This window comes from Trichechus manatus, unplaced genomic scaffold, assembly GCF_000243295.1.
Source record: "Trichechus manatus latirostris isolate Lorelei unplaced genomic scaffold, TriManLat1.0 scaffold00041, whole genome shotgun sequence".
NCBI classification, from domain to species: domain Eukaryota; kingdom Metazoa; phylum Chordata; class Mammalia; order Sirenia; family Trichechidae; genus Trichechus; species Trichechus manatus.
This window is the reverse complement of record NW_004443977.1, coordinates 7212068-7222389: the sequence shown is the minus strand read 5'-3', so window position 1 is coordinate 7222389 and position 10322 is coordinate 7212068. Positions and strand designations below refer to the sequence as shown.

Below are 10322 nucleotides of genomic sequence, written 5' to 3'. Positions count from 1 at the left end.
CACTGCTAAGAAATGGAAGTTATTTTTCAATCTTTTATTCTTCCTAGGGTGGAGATACATAAAAGTCCCACATACATTATATAAGATTGTTTAGGTTTGCTGGGTTTTAACATGTCTTTCTCTCTGCCCCTGGGCAGGACTGTTTTAAACTGAGTGTGAAGACTCCCAAAGAAGTGGGAGAAGGATCTCCTTCACGTTTCCAAAACCTTGGGAGGAGATCTCTCAGCAGGGCATGAAGTCATAACACTAGAAACAGACACAGCAACCTGTGAAATAAACAACTAAAAAGATGTGGCCACATGGAATATGTGTGTGAATCTTTTGACAGTGTGTTTGATGGTGCCCCGATCTGCCCTTACTTAATCAAAATTCAAACCCAACAGCTTGGTATGCAATTTTAAAGTTATGAGCAGTGATAAATGTCTCACACATGCTACCTTTGTGCTTTCCTGGCTGAGCTGTTATCTGCAGTTACTTTCAAGAACAGAGCTCATTTTTGTTCTTCCTTCTGAAAGGGGAGTATACAGATATTTGATCTTGGCCATCATGTAGAGGCGTAGGGGCGTTATATTGTAACCTAAGGAGGAGCAGAGCACACTGTCACCTACATTTGACTGGTTTCAGGTTTAAGTAACAAGACATCCATGGAATTCAGAGATGAACAGACTCCCCACAGGCAGCCTGTTTTGCCCTTGCCCTCCTTGATGCAGGCGACAGGATACAATACTTATATGCATCCTCTAATATGATCAACTCCAAACACATTAGTGAGAAATAGGTATTTTACTGAATATTCAGCAGGAAGATGGAGATTCACTCACACTTCACACAAGATAAAATTAAGAATACCCTATAGACATTAGTGTTTCCCAATACCCCCAAAGTTCCCCTCCCTGCCAGCTGCCCAGTCACTCCTTTCTCTTCATTCCTCTCCATCTCTAAAACTTTGTCTCCATTTATAACATTCATCAAAGCAAAGGCTGGTAATCAGCTGGACCACCCCCACCTTTGTTGTTCCACTAGCTTACCCCCAGAATGTCAACTTCCTTCTACCACCCCCCTCCCCATTCTGTTGCCACCCTGATCCCCCCAAGTAGTTCATCAAAGAATTTACCCAACAAACCAAATCTGTTCTCAAAAGAGATGCTGCTACAAAATAAGTTTTATTTCCCATGTTGTTATGCCAATATATTATATACCATTAACACCACATTTATTAATCCTAACCATAACCCTATGAAGACCAGTATAATTACCAGCACACTGGAAAGGTCTGGGAGCTTAGAGAAATTCAGAGATGCACCTAAGTTAAGACATGACAGAAAAGGCCTCCACTCAGGTCTGCCTGACCCCAGTCGGTGCCCTTATCCACCCCACAATCCTCTGGGCAAAGGCAGCGGGCCTGGGAAAGGTAACAGGTGAGGTGGTGAATGGCACATGTGTCTGGGGCTGCTTCCTCCAGGCAAGACACATTCTCATCATTCAAGCAGCTCCTGCAAAGCCGTCTGTGAACTCCCTTTGACCGAGAAGGTACCGTCTTCTCCCAGGACATCCTGCCCACAATTGAAATGCAAGTGACAGTCATATTCTGTTGCTTAGAAAGGCTAAAAGGCTTTCTATGGCCACACTGCTGGTAAGTGCTGCTGCTGGCACTTATACCCAGGAATACCTAACGTCCAGGTGATGCTTTGAAGCACTATGCCACTATGTCTCTCTAAAGAAGAGATGGAAGAGATAGAAGTCTATTCCTGAGCTACATTCAGACAGAGAAAAGAAGTATTTTCCTTCCTTTCAAAAATGACCACAGAAAGCCAATACTATCCAAGCAGGGATTATCAATTCTACTGATTAAGTGAACTGACTCCATGTCGGGGTGAGGGTGGTGGATGGGGGAAGCTCCCACTCCCCACTCCCTCCTAATATTTCCCTGCCCACTACAGGGAGGCAGACGTATAAATGTGACTGGTGATTGGGCTATATTTATCAGGGTCATTAAAACCCCTAATAGGTTATATGTATATTAAACTTGATATGCATTTCCACCTTCTGCTCCATGCTGCCAATCAGGCAAGAAAGCCGGGTCCAACCAGATGATCTTGCTCTCTTCATCTCAGGGTAGGTGGTTAAGATCTGGAGGTAGGAGGTAGACTACAAACCTAAGCCATGTGCTACAGCCTAGCTGTTCCAAACATCTTTGAAACAAGCTAATACTAAGGTAGTATGCTGATTTCCATTTTGTTGTTCGCGCCTTGAGTATTTAGCTCCAGCAGAGAGTTAACAGGGAGGGGTGGTTAGCAAGGCAGGAGGTACCATAGTTCTTTCCCTACCCACACTGCGGCCCTTCACAGCATCTACTCTGAATGGGCCACCAGCTCATGTTCTGAATCTGGAATACCTCACGGAGAAGAAGGGGACAATATGAGATGGCCAATGGGAGGTAGTAGACCAAACAGAATCTCTGTTCCCTGAATTAAAATTAGCTGCAAAGCCAGTCATTTGTACTATATACATTCAGATTTATCTGTCCTCATTTATTTTTCAAAACCATTCTGAACTAGGTAACGCTCTTCCCCAACATGGTTTTCCAAATAATTTTACAAGATTCTAAATTCCACATGTAAATTAATTAACAAAGGATTGAGATTCAACACTTAAATTAGTGGTTTTTAACTGCAGGGTTGCATACACCCTTGATGGGGCATTTGGAAATGCATGGGGACCTTTGGGTTGTGACTGGAGGCTGAGTCTCTCCCCTTTATCTCTCCCTTCTCTCTAAGTCAATAGATTTTAGTGCTATAAGAAGACTAAAGGTGACAGGGACCACTGTCAGTGACTTCCAATTTATATACAGCCTACCATTTGTAGGAAATAGGGGCTTCTGAGGACTAGCCTGGGGCTGCCTGAAGCTGACGTAGTGCTTGCTGCTCTGCAAGGCATAGTCGACAGAACAGCCGGGGGTTCTATGGATCTGAAAATCTCATTTCAGCAAAATGGGACTTTGGTGTGTTCATCCAAAACATGATGCCCTACTCAAAACAGTATGCTATGACCAAGTCTACACAGCACATATACTGTGTCTACATAGCATACAATGAAATGGATTTGGAAATTACATGGCTAATTTAGTACTTTCTCTCCCCAGCTTGTCAAACTCGTTTCTTCCTTCAGGTGCTCAGATAATTTAGGTAAAAGTGGAGTTAGGGACGCACAAATAATCCTGCAGCATACAACCTAAATCAAAAAGAATCAGAAGATCTAAAGGACTAACTTGATTCAAACTTATTCTGGCTTGACAGAAGGGTTGCTGTTTCTAAGAGAGAATATTCCCCAAACTGCTTATAGGGTCGTACTCATTGAGGCAATTCTTATTGTCAGGAGTATCTGATAAGGATAATGTAGAATTTAAAGAACAAAGTTTTCTTGCTTTATGATTCTAAGAAATGTCTTTGTATTGACCAAGTCACAAACATCCATTAGACTTTAACTATCTGACTAGACAGTAATATATATATGGTATCCTTCATTGGGAGTACTTTTAATGGGCACCTGTATGTATGTCAAGATTGAACAAAGTGTGCAAAGCATTGAGTATCGTCGTAGAGGCCCACAGTGAACCACTCAGTGGACTGTGAACCACTCAGAGGACTGAATGATGTTCTCTCTTGGAGATCCATTTTCAATCAATGCACAGAGGGCCTTCAATCCTCAGCAAAACACTGAAGAACTCTGTTGCAGAGCATTAGTAATTAACAGCAATCCACAGGAGTGTGAGTCATTTATAACTTTATCATTATGTTTATAAAATTGTATTGGTTACCTACATGGGGGGTGTTGAGGACATGTGAATTGGGTACAAGAAGTTTGTGACATCAGGAAGGGTTAAAACTCAGGGAAGGAATGGGAACAGGAAAAAGAACACTAAGGATTATTTTCTTATTTTAAGAAAAAAAAAAAAGATCATGCAGAGAGACAGGAAGGTAGACTTAGATAGAGATGGGACAGACTGGAAAACTAAGGAAAAAGTGTTTTAATACAACCAAACTTCCTTTGAGACCTGCAAGTAGAGGTTAATAAAATGATACATTTCTAAGTATTAGTGGTGAATTTCTCAGCTTTTCTTTCTTTTAAGGTTCACTAATATGACAGAGGCTGGGCCAGAAGAGAGTCTTTTCTTCATGGGAACAATATCAAACCTCACGCGTAAGGATCTGGGCTAGTCCAGCGTTCTTTCCCTACCTATGCTGCGTCTCCTGAAGGCTTGTACTCTGAATGTGGTAACTAAAAGGCTTAAGTAGAAAGAGAAATGAGTTGGCCTTTACCTATGACTTCCCTAACTCAGTTTTCGCTTGGTAGGAAACAAATGCCACTGCTTGATCAGCCCAAGTTGGGAATGCTGTTAAAGGATCAGACAAAGGACTACATCTATGACTGTCCTGCTCCTGGAAAGGATTGGAAAAAGTCACTAATGACCATGCCATGGTTCAGGATAAGATGTTAACTCTGTGAGGACCTCAATCTTCACCAATACACCAAATCAGGATAAAATAAGTTATTTTTCAGAAACCTCAAAGCATGTGAGTAATATACTGAGATCAATAAGACCACAAAAGAAATAATACACCATCAAAAATAACAATGACTCTATAACTTGTATAATACCTAAATTAACCCTCATGATATCTGTGTACATATTCATTCCACAGAGAATCAGGTGCAGTTCACTTCCATGTAATCTGGTCTCCAGAGCTTCCGGTTCCCCTTGAATGGCCTCCTCCAGGCTGTTGTGTAAGAACTGCCAGCACCACAGCCATGACAATGCAGTTCGACTCTCTTAGACGCCTCATACGCCCCATGACCTATATCATGTCCAGCTGTAAACAAGAACAACATAATCAGAAAGGAGTCAGGCAACTTCAGACCACTGTTATGCTGGTGGCAGGGTTTAATTGGTAGGCATTCATACACATGCACACTTACTCACTGCTAACCACTGCTGGAGTTAAATACGAAGTATGTCCTCATCTCCACACTAAGAACTGCACCACAAAAAGTCTAAAAGCATAGGAGGTAGTTTTGCTGGGCAATTGTCTTGTGAGACTTAAAGGCAGGAAGTTTCCAAACATGAAAGCTGGATACAAAAGCCAACACTTACACAGTCTCTGAGGCACCCACTTGTAATGAGGTCCAGAAACCTTCAAACGCCTATCAGTCTGTTTTATTTATATTGTTAATTGAGAACATTCAAGAATTAGGCTCCTTAAAGGCTGTTTTTATTTGTCAACCCACACAAATTGCATGTTGTATTGCTTATTTTTGGTGAGGAGCAATTTCAGTAAATTATAACATTTTGCTAGTAAAGGAATAGCCTTCCTAGTTCTTTTTTAGCCCTTTAAAGGAGAGGATTAATCTGAATGAACAATATAACTGAAACCACAGAGCACAGAAATTTCCATTATGAAATTACCTATCGGACTAAATTCATAATGGTAATAAATAATAGTGTAGGAAGCTTCTGGTGTGTTAAGAATGAAAACACAAATAAGAAGTCTATGACAAGCAGCTTTTCTGGCTGTATTTACAGCTCAAGTGATTTCAATCATTGGAGCACCTGGTATATATCAGAAGTACTTACTAAATCATCCACATCACCACCTTCTTCATATATGGCTGCCTCTTCATCTGGTTTTTCTTCGAGGGCTAGAAACTGTGAACAGAAAGTCAATCATAGTACCAAAATGACATTTTACCTCTTTTGATAGAGGAAACAATCTGCTAGCATTGCCACAGGCAAACCTAAGAAGACTTGCTCTGCCAAGTCTCACTGCAAATGGTCCAAAGAAACCATCACCTTGACAAACTCTCCTTCACCTGACTCTGGACTTGAGAGGACCAAATCTGAGTCTCAACAGTACATACTATACAGTCAACAGAGAAAATTCTTGGGAAAAGGGAGATGCTGTGGCTTGTCCAGACAGTGACTGTGGAGGGCCCTGTATCAAGCACTGTGGACACCTGATATTTCCATTTATGCTTTCACAGAGGATAAGGTGGCTTGTGAAGGTTACAAAACAACCAAATACAGACAGTCTCCTGGTCATGTTACAAATGAGATCAGTTTCTAACTGTGTCTTTACATCGAATTTGTAGGTAAGTCAGAACAGATGCATACAGTTCTTATTCAGCCTACTTTAAAGCTCAAAGCCTTTTCAGTGATTTAAAAGCTGCACATGCACCAAGTGAAGGTGATTGTGACGAAGAATTTGTTCCGAGTAGGGTTAGTTCAGGAGCCCTGGTGGCATGGTGGTTAAAGCGCCCAGCTGCCAACCGAAAGGTTGATGGTTCGAACTCACCAGCCACTCCACAGGAGACAGATGTGGCGATCTACTTCCATAGAGATTTATAGCCTTGGAAACCCTGAGGCAGCTCTACCCTGTCCTATAGAGTTGCTATGAGTCAGAATCACAACAGCAATGGGTTTTGTTTTTTAGAGGTTGGTTCAATCATTTTAAAGTTGACGGAAAATTTACATAACATTAAAGGGCAAGTATGAGTTGTCCGTAAGTCTATTAAATGGTAACTTGGACATTTGTAACCCAGGGACTGCCTGTACTCCAAACCAGTATGTTTTGGTCTCTTTTAAAGGGAGCGTAAGTATAGTTTCAAATCTCTGAACTTAAAGATTATTCTCCACTGAGGACAAACGAGGTAAAAAGGCAGATTTCTGGTAAGAGATATGAAATACAAAAATGGTTAGGCTTGGGAGGTTGTTTAATTTCCTATTCTAGAAACCCTTCAATTTGTGTTTTTTGAAAACAGGGAGATGGATAAGAAAACCTCTAATGTACTCTTCTGTTCAGCAGCAGGGTTCTAGACCTGGAACTTCTAAAGGGCAGATGCACAGAAAAGCAAGGTCCCTGACTGAGTCTGCAAGAATCTAGGACCGAAACTCAGATTTAAAAAGGGTAGTGAGTGCCCTTGAAAAGGATCTGAACACTCTTGCCTTCCATCGTGTCCTTCCAAGAGGTATTGGTGGGAACTCTTTTCCTCCAAGGCATGTAGCAAATTGCATCTAAGAGCAAGGTTCTATCAGCCACTATCTACAAAATGACAACAGTGGAGGGAGGCCATCTCCTCTGCAGAACTGTGTGCTGCCCCTCAGCACCGTGGATGCAACCATGACAATTTGCTTTTTTGATTCAACTTGTCTTCTGGATTCTTTTTCCTCATTCAAAACCACCTCATCATTCACTAACCCCAATTTTGACTGAGGGATTAAGGAATTTACCTTCTTCTAAGGATATTTATGTATCTTTCCACAGCCCTTTGGTGACCCTAAACTGGACCATGTTCAGTGCTAGAACCAATGGTAGAGGAGACAGAAAATCCTACCAATGGGGGGAGTACAGTCTGGAACAGAACTGTAATGCAGCTTCTGTGTCATTAATTTTATTTATTTTTCTGGGAGATTACTAATAAAGATGGCTGAGGGCCAAATACATGTAAACGAACAGGAAACCCATACATTTATTTGTTGTTGTTGTTAGGTGCTGTCAAGTTGATCTCATGGGACAGAGTAGAACTACCCCATAGGGTTTACCAGCTATAATCTTTATGGGAGTAGATTACCAGGTCTTTCTCCCATGGAGCCGCTAGGTGGTTTGAACCACCAACCTTTCTGTTAGCAGCCAAGTGCTTAACCATTGTGCCACCGGAGTTCCTTTACATTTAACTGGATATGGTTTATGTCTAAAGATTAAACTCTGTCTTATCTTCGAATCCCAAATTAATCTTTATTTATGGTTTTCCTAAATATTATCACTATTAAAAAAAGTATTTATTTCATTCTTCTCCTTTCCTACATATTATCATTAATGTCTGCATGACTGTCCCTGTATCAGGAATATATGGCTAAAAGATAAGACTTACCAGTCACAGTGAAGAGAATAAAAAGAAGAGCCAATTCCTGCCATGAACTTCTGTGGCACCACAAATGATGGCACCTTTCAAACAGATTACAAACTCTATAGGCTTAGTGGTTCCAAGCCCACTACGTCTTTACATTGTTTTTTTTTATAACCTGATACATAGTTGTTGTTAGTTGCAGTACACTCCATTCTGACTCACGGCGACCTCCTGTGTCTAGAACAGGAGTGCTCCATAGGGTTTTCAAGGCTGTGACCTTTCGGAAGCTGATCACCAGGCCTGTCTTCCAAGGCATCTGTGGGTGGGTTTGAACTGCCAACCTTTTGGCTAACAGTTGAGCACTTAACCATCTGTGCCACCCAAGGACTCCTAGATACTTACTGATGAATCTGGAAAATCCCAAATATTCTCTGGCTCTCAGCCTCTAAAACTCTAATTCCCACTCCCTTCACACCTGCAAAGCCCCTTTCGTGCTGTAATTAAAGGATAAATTAAGATAGGGCTGTTTGTGCAGTACGACCACGGTATATACAATGAAATACAAATGGCACATCTCTGAGACACGGCTAATTTCCGAAGAAGAGAGGAGCAGCAGCAAACTGACACCTCCATTTCCATCAAGTGTTAAACATCTGCAACTGATTTCCCTGACAGATCTGCTTTGCATTTCTGCGTAAGCAAATTATGCCGGAAAGCTGGGCTGCCATCCATTATTCTTTCCCAAGCCCCAGCCCAGACTGATCTCTTACACTACCACTCCTCATCATCAGAGTTTTTAACTGCAAGTAATTTCCCGGCTGCGCAGTGACAGGCAATCTGCAGATAGAGAATGCAGTGACAGGCCTGCCTTCTCTATCAAAGCCACAGTTTCTCTGATGCAGCAGAAAGGGTAGGAGTCAATGTTCATCTTTCCTCTTGTACTTTCCTTTCATGATATGCTCAAAAAGTCGAGAATAAATAGAACATTTGTGTGGCATACTTCTCCTTCCTCAAACCACCACCATTTACTCAGGGTTCCCAAGAAAGAGCCTCCTTACCTGGAGATCTTTATGAAATGGCTAAACTACTACTTTTCAAGTTTCTTGAAATCCAGTCCTCGCCAGAAGCAGAAAAATGAATAACCTCTTCATAGGGGCTCCTAGCCCTATAACTCCATAGACTAAAAAATAACAATCAGCTTGTGCTCAAATCCCCAAATTAATAACACATGGCTTCCACCAGGCTATTCCAAAGAATCACCCACAATCCAGATGTATAAATGCATCAGGAAGAGCAAAAATCTGTTTGGTTTGCATGTATTTTGCTTAAAAATGGCCTACATTTGGGTTTCACTAACGCCACCTGCAGCTTATTCCATGTACAGCAGGGAACTCCAGCAACCGAGTGTGGGAGAGCATAACTAACCTTAGCACTGTCAGTTTCTCAGTAACCGTGGGCAAGCTATCTGATCTTTCTGTAACTAATTTTCCTCAAAAATAAAATGGGAATACTACTATTTACCCTATCTTACGGGTCTGTGGGGAGTCTCAGATGAAATAAAGTATGAAAAAATGCTTTGTAGTATTTAAGTTTTACTTTCAAACTCCTAGAAATATGCCACCAAAAAATCTGTACATTATGTTCACCAAAAGACATGTACAAGAATAACTATGGCATGTTTATTCATTACGGCCAAAGCCTGGAACAACCAAATGTCCGTCATTAGAACTGATGAATAAATTGTGATATAATCTTAAAAGGGAATACTACATAGCTATAATAATGAACAACTATAAAAACATGGATGAATCACAAAAGGCATGATTTCATTTATATGAAGGTGAAGAACAGCATAACTACTCTAAAATGACAGAACTCAGAATAGTGGTTACCTGGAGGGGTGGAAGACTGGGAAGGGCACCAGAGAGCCTTCTGGGGTAACAGAAATGGTCTATATTTTGAACTGGGTGGTAAATACACAGGTATATGCATGTATAAAAATTCATCAAGTTGCACACTTAAAATCTGTCCATTTACTATATGTACATTTACTGTAAGTTCCATCTTGATTAAAAAATATATCTTAAAAAAGTAACAAGTTCTAAACAAATATAAGTAGCACTGTCGTATTTTCATCATTGCTTTTCTTGTCCTAGTGTACAGAACAACTACACCAGAGATTTAAGGCAGAAAAGAGCAAAGGACAATATCAGGGGGTCCAACAGGGGCCAGGAGTTAGAGAAAATTGTTCTCAGGCAATGATTCTTAAACTTATCTTACCATCCTTCACAAAGCTTGTACACACACACACACACACACCTGTGTGTGTTCTTGAGGAAGGGAGTGTGAATACCTTTTCTTTACACAGATGTGGCTGGTGGCACATGGAAAAGTGGTGCCATGGTGTGGTGTAAAGATAA

At 41.1% G+C, this 10322-nt stretch overlaps 1 protein-coding gene across 2 annotated transcripts in view; it reads right to left on the bottom strand.

Annotated features, from left to right (window-relative positions):
• Positions 1 to 1119: 1119 nt before the first annotated feature.
• The window catches only part of XRCC5 (X-ray repair cross complementing 5), an 89987-nt gene continuing 80784 nt past the window's right edge, over positions 1120 to 10322 (bottom strand). For both annotated transcript variants that reach the window (XM_004376381.2, XM_023731276.1), the window contains 2 exons: positions 5633 to 5704; positions 1120 to 4871 (listed from right to left, as the gene is read on the bottom strand). In XM_004376381.2, coding sequence (XP_004376438.2) covers positions 4857 to 4871; positions 5633 to 5704 — 87 coding nt within the window. In that variant the 3' untranslated portion in view covers positions 1120 to 4856. The remainder of the gene's footprint in view (positions 4872 to 5632; positions 5705 to 10322) is intronic.